This window comes from Centropristis striata, chromosome 20 (genome assembly GCF_030273125.1).
Source record: "Centropristis striata isolate RG_2023a ecotype Rhode Island chromosome 20, C.striata_1.0, whole genome shotgun sequence".
In the NCBI taxonomy this organism is placed as follows: Eukaryota; Metazoa; Chordata; class Actinopteri; order Perciformes; family Serranidae; genus Centropristis; species Centropristis striata.
In genome coordinates, this window is record NC_081536.1 from 17,840,290 (window position 1) to 17,854,452 (window position 14,163).

General features: G+C 40.8%; 1 protein-coding gene across 1 annotated transcript in view; it reads right to left on the minus strand.

The window, feature by feature from the left end:
* The window catches only part of LOC131993742 (protein bicaudal C homolog 1-like), a 74,464-nt gene that overhangs the window by 33,774 nt on the left and 26,527 nt on the right, over positions 1–14,163 (minus strand). Inside the window, exons 3-4 of the mRNA XM_059359749.1 lie at positions 7,081–7,150; positions 897–976 (exon numbers count right to left, since the gene is read on the minus strand). Coding sequence (XP_059215732.1) covers positions 897–976; positions 7,081–7,150 — 150 coding nt within the window. The remainder of the gene's footprint in view (positions 1–896; positions 977–7,080; positions 7,151–14,163) is intronic.

Consider the following 14,163-nt stretch of genomic DNA (forward strand, 5'->3'; position numbering starts at 1 on the left):
AGAATGTGATTTCACATGCTTTTTTAAATATATCTAATTGAAAACTGTACAAAAAGACAATATCTTCCATTCTCAAACTGATTACTTTTTGTAAATACACTCCGAATTCTGGGTTTGATGCATTCTGTTTTTAGTTAAATTTTGCGCAGCATCCCACTTTTTTTGCAATAGTGGTTGCATGTCACTATCATCAATGTTACCTTGACATTTAAACATGTATAAACAAACAACAGGGTGGACCAAGACAAATTGCCCTCTCTGGTTTCCTCTGATTATAAATGCTTCTCCACTGAAACACAGTGCAGCATCTGTCCACTTTACTCCATCTAAATTGTTAAAAGACCAAAAACTTACAATTTCCTCTCTTTTAAACTGTTTCACATGCTGCAGTCATTTTGAAAAGACGTAAATGAGCAACGAAATATGCAGAACATTAAATGAAATGAATCATATTATGAAGTCTGCCAGACTAAAATTGGCCTTTTCGTGACAAAACCATATGAGATGTTATAAACTAAGCCAATCATGTGTTGCTCTTTTGTGTGTGGCTGTTCAAAGTGTATGGATCATTGCCTGCCCCCAGGGGGTGCTACAGTGCAGTCACCTAGGTGCGTTATTTCTTGTGTTGCCATGGTAATGAAAGCCTGCACACGCGCACACACAAACACGCAGACCAATCCAGAACAAAGCTCAGAATGCGAGTATCTGGCGAGATAAGTGCCAAGTTGTACCACACTGCTGCATGCAATCTGTCACTAGGACCAGTGGGAGAGCCGAGGTGAAACACATTCAGTCCAACTGAACACAAGGAAAAAGGCGAGAAAGAGGAGACAGGGGGAAAATTACACACAGACACATGAAGTCTATCTTCACTGTGATAAAGAGGTTTACTGTACCTTTGTGTCAAGGACTGACATAATTCTGTCTTTGGCTTCCCTCACATTCTCCCTCTTCCCGCACACCTTGATGTGTGGATCTGCACGGAATAAGAGGGGGGAAAAAGAGAAATGAAGACATTAAAATTGGGAGTGAGAGCATGTTTAATGTGTGTGTGAATGTCAGTGCTGATAAGGGGAAGAGATAACAATGTGAGAGAGTGGGACACAAGTTAAATCCATTTAACCAAACATGACACAGTCAGTCTGGATGTGTCAACAAATTAGAGTGCTTCAGAGAGGAGCTCTGCGACAGTAATTGCTGCTTTGATATCTGCCGAGTCTCATTTAAGTCGGCAAGCAACCACATGGTGCAGCTCTGCGGAATTATATTCAGGCAATCCATCAGTATTATCCATCAGCAGAGCCCACTGAATTGTTCTGCTGCAATTTAGCCTCAATAGAAAGACAGACAGTCATGTGATGCTTATCACCTCAACTACCTGAAGCTCATTCTGTCATTCAGTCGCTGAAAAAATATACAATAACAAATTTTTCAGTATTTTTCTTCGTTGCAGATGACTCACATGTCTATGTGCTCTTCATCAGCTGTTGCACACAAAACCAATTGCTGTCTCAGGGGCAGTGGGAGCGAACACTTCACTTGGATCACCATATTTGAAAAAAACTAAAAAATAATAATAAACACGCAGCAAAAGTGCCCTCTTGGATGCCCTCATGATACAGACAACAGCATTTCCTCTAGGCTGGGGGGTGATTCTATGCACTCATTTAATGTACTATGGTGGAAGGAACAAAAGAAACACCAAAAAATGAAGGCACTAGGTGACAATTTAAGATATAAATGTATGATGGAGTACAGCCTTATGCAGTAAAGCTCTCTGGTATTCTGTATTGCTTTCAAATATGTATTCTACTGTATTTATGAGGTGCACCCGAATGCACCATGAAGGGCCTGTCAGCGCCCACCATGCGAGTTGAAACAGCATGACTGCAGTAATAAAACAGTGAAGGAAAACAATTCACCCATGAATAAAGAAAGCAGAAACTACAGAAAAAAAGGCACAGGTCAAAATATGCTCACACTTTTCTCCTAGAAGCAGAATTGTGGTGTTAGCTGGCGGCTAACAAGCACAGCAAATAAACACTAACGTGCACGCTCTTTTTGTCTTGTTCTGTAAGGTCAGTGGGCTGTCCATTGTTTAGCGGATTGAAACAAAAATAGTCAAAATGTATGTAAACATAAATACATTATTCCTTAGCAGCACAACTGTGTTGTTAGCTGGCGGCTTACTCCGTGTACATGGCACAGCAAATAATAAACACTAACGTGCATGTGTAGTCATTCAATTCCCCTTACAGTGGTTGGCATCTGCCAATTCTGCCTGAGAAAATTCTGTACTTGGCATTGTTGTTTATTTGGTTGCCATGAATTTGCAAGTGATTGGCCTCCTGTTTCTGCTCCAGCTGCTACTCCTCCGAGCAGAGAGAGAGTGGCAGACTACAACTTGCAGAGTCCTGCACATTCTATGGCAGAGTCGTGTTATTGTGACTTCATGACATTAACAACATTCGGAAGTAGCGGCAGCAATAATTTTGGTGGCGGGCCACAAAAAAAAAAAAAAAAAAGAGTGGAAAAACTGAACAAAACATGATAGGGTTTTCTCTGGGGTGCCCTTCCACAAGAGAAAGTGAAATGAAGTGCACTAATGGGTCCCCTAAAATGGAGAAAACTTGATTCAGTGCCATATAAACTGCCCTACATGCTAGAAGCTTTCTCGACTAGATGCAGCTGGTGCCTTTTTATTCATTTTGCCCCTGCCCCACTGTCAGCCTGAGTCTGTCACTGGCTGTTTCCTCAAAAAATGACTAGATATGATCCTCAAACAGAAACTGCCACATCCTAAAATTATTGTGTAAATACACTTTGTGGGCACAGAGAAGAGCGTGCAAGTAAAGCGTCCTAATAGCTTGAGTAAACTGTGCTTCCAGAGACCGCCTGTGCCTCTAAATACTTCAGTTAGAGTAACCAAACACTGCATACCGAAACCTTTCAAAGCTAATGCTTGTGTCTGTGCAGCGGCATACATCTGGTTCTGCAGCATGCCGAACCCCTGGAGAACACAAATGTGAAAACTCATGAAAACACGCTCACACATTCGAATGTGCACATGCATGTACTACACAGCTATGGTCCATCGTCCCTGTGTTAACTGTACTGAGCAGCAGGAAGTCGGCTAAGCCCCCTTCCAGGAACACCCCTCCCCATACACACACTTACAGCAGCTCAGATTTACAGTATAGCCTTCAAACAGGAATCACTGCAGCAGATTTACTGGTACAAAGTCACTGGGACCTCGGAGGACCCCACCACTGTGTGTTTAGACTTTCAACGAGCTTGGGAGGGGAAAAAATCCTACACTGTGCAGAAATGGGAACACCTAGAAAACATTTTTTTGTGATGACAAGGGGAGTTCCAAATTTACAGAATGTTTTTGACGATGTATAACTCACAAAACTCGAACCACTCTCCGTGGAGCTGCAAAATACAAGGAGAGAATAAGATCCCGTTCTTGTGCAGAGAGCAGCAGAACATGGGTTGGCTAGAATCAATAATTCTGTTTTATAGAAGTATCCGAGGGAGGTTCAGACTCTCTGTTTAATGGGCACTGGGAACCACGGGGACTATAGAGGGGCTGCAAACAAGCACTGACCTTGTTAGAGTGTCACAGGGGTCAGGTAACCTCTACAAGAGATGCTAGATCTTACAGCAGAGTAACAACAGCGCTTAGATGGCTTGAGGGGAAGGAACTAAACAAAAAAACAAAACTGCAGTCTGAGACAGAAAACAACACCAAGGAAAACAAAGAAAAAACCCGGTCAGAGACATCACAATCTCAGGACTTGATCCAGAAAATTTCCCATCATACAGCTGTTGCTGTGAACAATAGAAACCCCTTCTCTTCCTCCTGTGGCACCCACTGTGACCATTAGAGGGAGTATGGTTCTTCCAGTGTCTAACCTGCACTGCACATCTGGCAAACATTAGCCAGCCTAAACGAGTGTTGCAGTCGTGATGTAGAACACCCCCGCATTTTTGAAATGGAGTGTGCTGTATGCTCCTTTTTTGATGATTGATTGTGGAATAAAAAATGAACACCTTAAGTCTTAATTTGGCACACGCAACAGCTGGAAAAGCAAACAATAACAAGAGTGGACCTTGCAGCTGCAAAAAGAGAATGTTTTCAGTCGCACCATTTTTACACAGTTTCACTTGACAGAGAAGAAACCTTTTGACCCAGAGCTCTGTGCTGGCAAAGCCAAAGCATTTTTCCAGCTGAGGACTACATTCGAAAATACCACACAAATGAAGGGAATTAAGTCCTTTTAGCTTAGCTTTTCTCATTCAAAACATCTGCAGAAATGTTGAATCAGACAAGTTAGACTAGCATTAAGATATTTATCACGTAAAAACAAAGCCTTGATAAGAGTTTTAGAAATAAAGACATGTTTAAAACATAAAGACCATCTTGCAGTATTGACCATTTAAAGTTGTAAGGCCGACCTGTCTTGTGCCATGAGTGATATGGCTGCTCACTGTATTAAATCACTAACAGAGTGCTGATGATGGCTTGGCCCAGAGGCTAACAACTGGCCTTATCACACTTATGCAGGTGGCAGGGACAGCTCGCTGCAGGTGATAAATGAAACAGAGGAGCTGGCATTTTGATGGAGTGTGGCCCTGTATGGAGAAAGGTTCCAAACATACAAATCCCTCACATCTGCCGCTATCCTGCAGAGTGTAACCAATTCCAGACTTCACATGAAAGACAACGCTAACATTAAATTCCAGGAAAACAAGGCAAACTAACACTCTTTAACTGTATGCTTTCAGATGGGGATAACTCAGCATTATCTCTTACACAGCATCACAAAAAAATAACTACGTCATCAGCTATTTTAAGGACAGAGCAAGTGAGCTTTGTGTTAGTCATTTCTCGTGAAAGACTGGAATGAAGATGTTGTCTCCAGGAATTTTCCAAATGGCTTCTGTGAGGTTTTTCAGGGTTTCTCCAGGTTTTAACAACTTAAATTTAAGACTTTCTACAGACCTTTTTAAGGACCACTACTAACACAAATTAAACATATTTAAGACATATTTTATTCATTCTCAAGTTAATACTTTTACTTTCGGTTTCTAATAGAACATGTTTACATGCAATAATGTTCAAAAAACACATTATTTTTCTTATAGGTCTTTCTGAATATACCTGTTTTCACTTTCTGTCTGCCCCTGTCTGTTTAAGCCCCCCTCCTGAAAACAGGCTCTTACACATATAAGATGGAAGTATTTTAATATTTTCTTTGAGACACAGGGTCTAATTCTCAAGAGAGACCTGTAATAATAATATAATTGATTTTAACTAATTATTTCTAGAAGTAAAGGAGTGATTAACACACACCACATCAGAACACGATACACTAGCTTGTGTGTGCTCTAATAAATTCTGACCGGCTGCACAGTTTACATTAGTGGTTATTGGTTTAATGTTGAGTTTTTAACAATGTGATCAAAACACAATTTTCCCAAAAACATACGTTAATGCAACTTTTACCTCATAATCTTTTTTTTTTTTTTACGATTTGTCAAAATCATATTTAAGAAATTGAAAAGCCTAAAATAATGACTATTCTATCTTTGACTTCTAAAAGACTCACTGAAACCCTGTTTTAACCACCAGGTGTTTCATTTGTAGTAGAATATAAGCCTGTCGTCTCCACCCTTTCTCTGGCCCTCTCATGAGCCCACGTTGTTAAACAACGCGGTCAGTTCCACATGTCATCTCCCACAAATGCATTCGCTCACTAGATAACTGTAAGTGATTAGCCAACATTCTTTCCCCCTGCTCCTCTCGGTTTACGCAACACAGAAAAAATCTGACAAGTCATGGGTCAGAATGTTAAATATTGTATACAGAACATCGTTCCCAGGTGGCGTTGGCGGCAGGTTTTGTGAATGAACGTATACACTGGATGAATGGATCGTTGTGTGTGTGAGTGTCTTGCCAGGATTTACAGTTGATTAGAAGGAAAAATGTTAAAGATTCTGATGTAACCCTGTCAACTGTTTTCTGTACAGAGTGAGTGAGGAAGTTACATAATGGCACTGGATTCCACATCTGGCTTGAAGACGCACACTGGCAATTCTCCTGGGGACAACAAAGAACACAGCTACACCTACTCCTCAGCCACCCCCCTCAAACCCCGCCTCCCACCCTCCCGGAAGAGCTTTAAATAACCGTGATAATGTTTTATTGGTAACAGAGTGCTAAAACAACTCAGCCAATAAATGAGTGAGCTCTAATACGAGCAAGTCCCACCCCTCTGCCTCCACAGAAAAATCACAAATTCCTCCATGCAGATGAAGTTACTGGCTTTCTTTTTTTCCAAAGTCCTCAATTAACTTCTAATAATGAAAGTGAGTGCAACTTAAAAATCCAACGACTTTCCTGAGAACATATTTCTGGTTAAAACAACATGGACCCATAATCATAAACCTATGTTCGGTGGAAAGCTATCACAATATGTTCTTATTTAACATTCACACAGGGATAGGTTTAGTCAAGATCATAGATATAACTTATATACAATGCATTTCTGTTATATATAATGCAAGGCATTTGTATAATACACTGAAGGGAAGTCACTTAAACATATGCCTGAGCTTATGCACCTTCATGCTTAAAATCTGTGTTTCTACAAAGACGTTTGGTGGACACAGGATGTTCCAAAAAGGGCTGCATGCCAAACCGCTGCGAACTTTGTTGTTTCTCTGATCACTTAGGATTCAGCTGTCTATATTTAAATATGATGAATGATTTCAATCATCAGAAATAAAAACCTAAAAGTGTGTCATAAAAATGTGGCTAAAAAATGGATATAAAGTCAATTTATGACAGATTCTGTCAGAAACCCACAAAGCTGAAGAATGAGCAGAAGGGATATGACACCATTGACAAATTGTCATGGAAAACTTCACATTATAGCTTGAAATCCTGACTTGAATTCAGATTCATACATTCTGCAGGCCCATCATTCACCAAATACTCAAGTTGCACAAGGGACAAGCAGTGGAAGCAGTAAATGGATCCAAGAAAAATTGGAATATGGGATAAAGAGTCACCTTTTTTGGACTTGGCTCCGATTTTCAGCTTGGAGGGCCAGGCTATCTGCGTTTGGGTCTCATCCATGATCTGGAAAAGAGCAAAGCAGGGCTGCCATTAGCTTATTACACATATCAGAGTTGGCAGACAAAAGCAAACAAACAAAATACAATGTTTATTCAAGGCAATCAAGATTATGTATTTTTGTAGCAGCACACTCTGTTACAAAAATACACATTATTGCTCACATTATTGTGCAGAGGAATAACACATTCTCAGCCAATAAATACTGTGTATGTGTTGATTGTAATAATTCACACAAAAAACCCCAGTATCCATTGGGCTATAGTCAGTTTTATATGGGACCGTTGTAGATTTCTTTTCAGTGTCTTTATGTGTTGGTTGGTTTAGCTTGAAGTGTGAACAACTGCTTCTCTTGTACTGCAAACATTCATTTTGTTGACTTTAGATAAACTTTCAGCATCCAGAGTTTTCCAAAAAATAATCCTTGCACGATGAAAAGTAGGGCACATTTAAACGGCCCAAAAGAAAAACTTCTTTATGGAACAAGTTAAAAGAGCTGCTGTTTAAAGATGCCTGATGATACAAGCTTATATGATGTTTCCAGACATTGCTTTGTTTCTGCTCAACACCCAAATCCTCCCGCCCCAACACCATCAAAAAAAAAGAAGAAAAAAAGAAGAAAAACATTGAGTATTCTTGGCTCTGCCACACGTGAAAAATGCCAACAACAATCTATGTGAGAGCACTTTGACAAGTCCCGTCATTGTAACCAGGAGCATATGTATCGATGTGAAAAATGCAAACTGCAGGCAGCCAGAAAAAAAAAAAAAAAAAAAAAAAAGAGTAAGGAGCTGGTAAGGAGCTGGTCAGGACGCTGTCAGCGTTCCAATCAGAGGAAATCTATTACCAGACCTTTTGCTCCTCTCCGCAACCATGAGGAAGCTCACCTTGCTTGGCTTCCTGGATACAAATCCACAAACAAACCCCTCGAGGACTGCCTGCCATGACGAGTGGTTGATGTTAGTGGAAAATAAAACCAAGGGGAAAAACTGTCAAACCCTCCAAAAAATGAGAAGCTGACAAGCCCTCTCCTAATGGCTCTGTCCTCGATGTGCACTATCCTTGTTTTCACAAAAGTCCTGCGGTCTTTCTGTTTGTTTTAATACTTTCCAGGGGTTTGTGTTTTTCAGGGTGGAGGAGATATGAATTTCTCAAAGTTCTTAAAAGCTTCAGCCTCGTGATCAAGCACCCGGGGATCGCCCCGACCCATTACATGAGCAGCACTTAATATTCCTTGGTGGTCCAGTGCATTAAGCAATGAGGCAAAAAAAATGAAAGAGAGGGTGCATTAAGAGCCATCAGTGCTCCCAATGAAGATAACGTGTTAGGCTGATTAGCACCGCCACAGCAATCCACAGCCTTCATTCCAGTTTTTTTGCAAGCATTTTCAATTATATCTGCCGTTTTTCCTTGCCAAATAATAACTACAGCCTGTACTCTGAGGGGAACTGGTGGACAAATCCAAAAGGGAAGTGCTTAAATTCCTCCATATGCTCTCCTGGAAGCAACGCGGTCTGTTTGGCATCTTTTACAACAAATACTGACAGCTTATCCTCTGCCATTCTCACGTACCTGTAAAACAGCTTCAAAAGGCCTGATGCGTGTCTCTCTTTACTCTGCAGCTACACTCTGCGTCCATGATGGTTGACTGGAAGCCCTTTCAAGCCTCAATGACTTTGTACAACATCCTATAATCACATATAAAAATGAACTGCCTAGACGTGCAGCAGAAAGAGGTACTCATGCCGCCATTCTGACACTAGCGGGCCAAGATAAAAAACAAACTGGAGACCATCTAGCAACAGGATCGTACCAGCCATAACGCCAGATTGGTGTGTATGGTCAGAGACAACTCACTGAGGTTCTGCCTGTGTCTGATGACATGGGTTTGGACAATGCCCTGCCACTTAAGGAGACCAGCAGTCCTGATTGTATGAATCCTATTGGGAAAAGTAAACATGAGGGCGGATTATGACCAATTCTTTTGCCCCAGAAAAATGAAAAAATTAAGTAATTTCCAAAAGCCACACAACTTTCAAAGGTTCTGACACTAAAATGACATTTTCAGATGAACAAATCAGGAGAAAATCTACTTTGTTCAAGACCTATCTCTGTCTCTGCAACACACCTTTGCAGGTTGTTTTTTTAATGCCAAACTGTGTCAAAATTTTAAGATAATGTCCACTAATGCTTGCAAATGATCTAGTAGGTTTGGGCAGCAAGGAGAAAATCAAATATCACATATTTTTGACCAAATATCCTGACATCGACATTGCGACTATATTGTAGGGTTGACTTTTGGTGCTTTCATGCAGGGAGATTTTTGATTAATTATCATCAGTAATGTGGATACAATAACTTAGTGGGTAAAGGTAAACAATAGAACAGCTAGAACAGTCTGCTAAATTCTGAATAATATATAATTTCATTGTAATGTAGCCTTTAAAACAACACTTACAGGATATTACAATATCCAAAATCTAAGATGTTATCGAGTCTCATATATATGAATATAACATAGATATTCTGCCAAGCCCTACACTGTAGCCAACTCATTTTTGTGAAGCTAGACATGGCTTTACCTGTGTAATAATTTATGTTAGCAATATAAAATATAAATGCATTATAATTGCAATCACAACACTTCCAACCAAACCAGTAAAAGAGTTAACCATTTCAGACCACTAGTGCAGCTTGTAATGCAGTGGAGCATCTCTGGTTAGGTGCAATGGAATAAATTACATGAGTAAAGTGAGTTTTTGGTGAAACAGGTGAATTGTGGCAGATTTATCCAATATGCAGGGTCAACATTTAACCCTTGTTTGTAGTCATAAATATACTTTATAAGAGGTTTTTAAAAAAAATCTTCCCTTCTTCCCATCCCCTCGGACTTTCAGACATCCTCTTTGGTTTATCAAAGCATGCTGTAAAGTATTTTATAGGCTCTGTATGTTGTAAATTTATAGCAAAAATTAAGAACTTTTCCTTCAAAAGGACAGTTTGTCCATTCTTTGGCAAAACAGGATTCTGCAATCCTCAGAAAAACCCATAAAGCAGATTGTTGCAAGCCAATAAAATTATTGCAAAACACATTTATTCAGCAGTTGATGTTTTGTTGCATTCTTTCTTCTCTCGCTTAAGCTCTTGGCCCAAGTTGTATATCTTTAGGCATTATTATGATCTAGCGGGAGAGAAACACCCTTCCAGTCATTCTCATGATTCCTTGTGCTTGTGGCTCCGTGTTTACTCCCAGTTTCTATTGAGTTAATCACAGGAACAAAAGTGGTATCATCTTGTGCAATATAAATAAAGGAGAATTATTTTCAGATGACTTTGCTCTGCTATTTTTGTAAGGAATTCTTTTGTGATATCATGTAATGTGACTAAGTTGAAAACAGTTTCAGCTTTGGCATCCAGCATGCTAATGATCCCCATTAATGTCGTCCTCCTGGAAACATTCCCATCCCTCCTGTCTGATAATATTATTGCAGCAATTGTGATAATATTGCAGTCTATTCACTCAGAATGGGTTTACACGCAGTGAAATTCAGGCCTGAAACCAAAATCTGATGAGATCTGTTTTACTGGGTTTCATCATGTCTCAAGGCACAAGAGACTCTAATCTACGACATGACACCCTCCCACCGTCTGGTGAAGGACAATAAATCACAAACACCCTGTAGCTTAATGCTAACTTTTCCTCCATCAACTCAAGTCACGTGCTCGCACCAACAGCTGGCTCTATCACAACATTAAAGGGCACTCTGTTCCCAGTGAGGGGAAGATATTCCTTTACTTTTGCTTCCACCTCTACCATTTTTTGGCTTCGTCTCCTGCGACAGTGACAGACAGTGTCTGGATTTTGTCAAGGAGGCGTTCAATTTAAAACCACCAAGTTAAAGAAATATAACACTGCTGTAACCCTCTCAGAGGTCGTTTGGAATCACAGTGACAATGTGGGGGCGAATGGCGGACGAGTGATTGTGTGTTCCATCTAAAAATGTCATTAAAATGGAAATGTCCTTTTCAGTTCAGCTGTAGATAGAAGCATGCAGTGGAGAAAACCCAGTGAAGTAAAATCACATGATAAAATTCTATCATCATGTGTGAAGAAACTCCAATTATACTTTCCTAAAATTATCAGACTTTATGGTCTATGCCTCATCAACTTTTTCTCTAAAAGGGCCTTGTTCAGAGAGACCTGTTTCCTGTCCAGCGTTGCTGTTCTTGGCAGCGTCCTGCAGATGGGACTGATTTCTGACAGACCACACACCATTTTAAAGGGTGGATGGCGTTTATTTTTATAGAGGGGCTAGCAAATACCTCTGAAATGGGTCAAGATATTTGCACAAATTAAGTTACCTATACATTTAGAGTTCCACCCTTTCTTCTCTGCCACCCGCCCTTTCTGAAATGAATAAATACATAAAAGACTTCGGTTCTGATCAGTTTCATGGCAGCACGACCTTGACATGATAGGTTCTTACGGGGCTGCAGCTGCGCAGGGCTGAACGTGAAATCAAACAGGATATCATTAAGGCAATGTCCTCAAAGACAGCACATGTGTTCAACACACGTGACTGTGTGTGTACTATGCTATAGCACAGCAGCAATCAACATGGCAGAGGCATGTTTCCTGGCCCGTACTGCGATGGTGCAGCTGTTGATTCAGCTGGAATGTGTGTGTGTGTGTGTGTGTGTGTGTGTGTGTGTGTGTGTATGTGTGCATGGACTGAACTATCCCCTCGAGACCCAACAGTCATAACTGAGTTCATGTTAACAACCCTAGTGCTAACTCGCAGCTAAAGCCCCGTCACACCTCGGGGCTCACACAAACACATGCATGGTTATAAAAGAGCAACACACATTAAAAAAAGGGCACTTCTGCAAAACATCTACTGTTGAAATGAGTAACGACTTTCAAGGAAAAAGCATGATGAACTAAACTAAAGGGGGCATATTATGCTCATTTTCAGGTTCATACTACTATTTTGTGTTCCTACTGTAACATGTTTATGTGCTTAAATGTTAAAAAAAATTATTTTATCTCATACTGCCCATGGATGCTCCTATTTGAGAAGCTCTGTTGAAGCACCTGTCTCTTTAAGCTTGCCTTCCAGAGAAGGCCAGATTTCTCTTATCACACAGGGTTGCCAACTTGGCAACTTTCTCACTCAATAAAGCAACTTTTCAGACCCTGTCGACGTTTATTGCTAAAAAGTGACTAGCAACAAATTTAATGACATATGTGCGGAGTATATTATATTCTAATTCCCATGCATGCTGCTCAAAGTCATCACAGTCTCAACTCTTCCGCCAACAACAGGGTCTCTTCTTCAGCTCTCATTCATTATCTGGAAAATTTTAGAAACTTTAGAGCTTCTGCTAGCTACTTCCACTGGGAAAGAGATGGCAACACTGGTACCACCATCACTGCAACCAGGTTGGCCTGAAGAAGGACTATAATGGAGTATAGTAGCACTTCTTATCATGAAAAATTCTCAATAAAAGCTTCTTAACTAAGAACTACACTATTGAACACAATTAGGTAGGAATGTGATCTGAAATTTTGGAAAAATTAACATCAGTGACCAAGATTACAGGTTTCCCTGATGTTAGCATGTAACAGTGGAATTACTATAGTGGCATTTTCTTTTACAATCAAATAAAAAAAATCCCCCCAAAAAGCTTTGAAATGTTCGCTGATGTTAGCACATAGCTACATGTAGCAGTGGATGTAATGTAGTGCGCCTGGAGCAGAAACCCTGAAGGGGAAAAAGGAAAAAATTATTCAAAACGGAGCGTCCAAAACAGTGGGAAACCTGAGGTTTTTGCTCACAGGGATAACTTTTACATTTTGGCCATGTTTAATATAAACATCAGATATTGTAACATATATGACGGAAATTAAGTAAAAACATAAAAGTTCCCCTTTAAGCTGCATGAGAAACACTAACGTGTTCATACATCTTCTGATGGCACTCATACTGACCTAGTTGTTTCAGCATCTCAGAATTTTATGCCAACCAAATATTTCTTCTTGACAGTCTTCAGTTTTCCTGTTTTCCAAAGCTGCGAAATACAAGATGCTTCAGTGCTAAAAGCAAATTAAATGAATTACGCCTGGCCTGAGATCTGAGCGCGCTGGCACTTATACATCACGCCTGGCATTATTTACAGAGCCACAACTCCTGGGAAGGAGCGATGGAAGGGGGATCAGAGATGAACTTGCAAGAGGTTCAAAGGAATCTCTCAACTCAAATCCACTCCAAGCTCTTCTGCGGTGCACAGTTATCGTCTCAACCAGCCGAGCTTCTCAGCTCTCTGCTGTCCCGCGGCTCAACTTCTGCACAGCTCTCCAAACGGCTTAGTGGTCTGTGCCATGATTTGACACTCCAACAGTTCTCAGTCCAAAACTTTTCCTGCACAACAGTGTGATGAACTGCTCACCGACGCACACTGCAGGGAAATCCCCCTATACCACACTGACAACAATGACACAGCAGTGGTTTAGTGAAATGCAAAGATGAAATGACGGCAGGAGGGAAGAGGAGGAACGAGGGAAAAGCAGGAAGCAGGGAGACCAAGAGACCAAAACAAAGAAAGAGGGAGATGAAGCAGGTGAGATTCCCCCCATGCATGGAGCTAATTTCCCAGCTGTGGCACCCTCCTGTGGTCCCACTTTGCCTGCTATGCTCTTTACTTTTTCATTGACTACACCAAGAGGTGTGGTGGTGCTCTCTATTACAGAATGTTGCTCTGGACTCAAAGGAAGTCCAGCAGACAGTGAGTAAGAGAGTTTGATCAACCACAGCCACTGGGGCCTGGGGAGAAAGTGCGTGGGCGGATCATTTTATGTTGCTCTCGTCAGCGACTGAACTCGAAAATCTCACTGCTGAGGAAACGGCAAAATCCCATTCCCAAAGCAAAGTGTGTAACAGCATGTGCGTCAAAAAAGCCCTTACGTGGAGGAGAGCTGCTGTACTTTATTAGTCTCACTGAGTGTGTGTGGTACACGG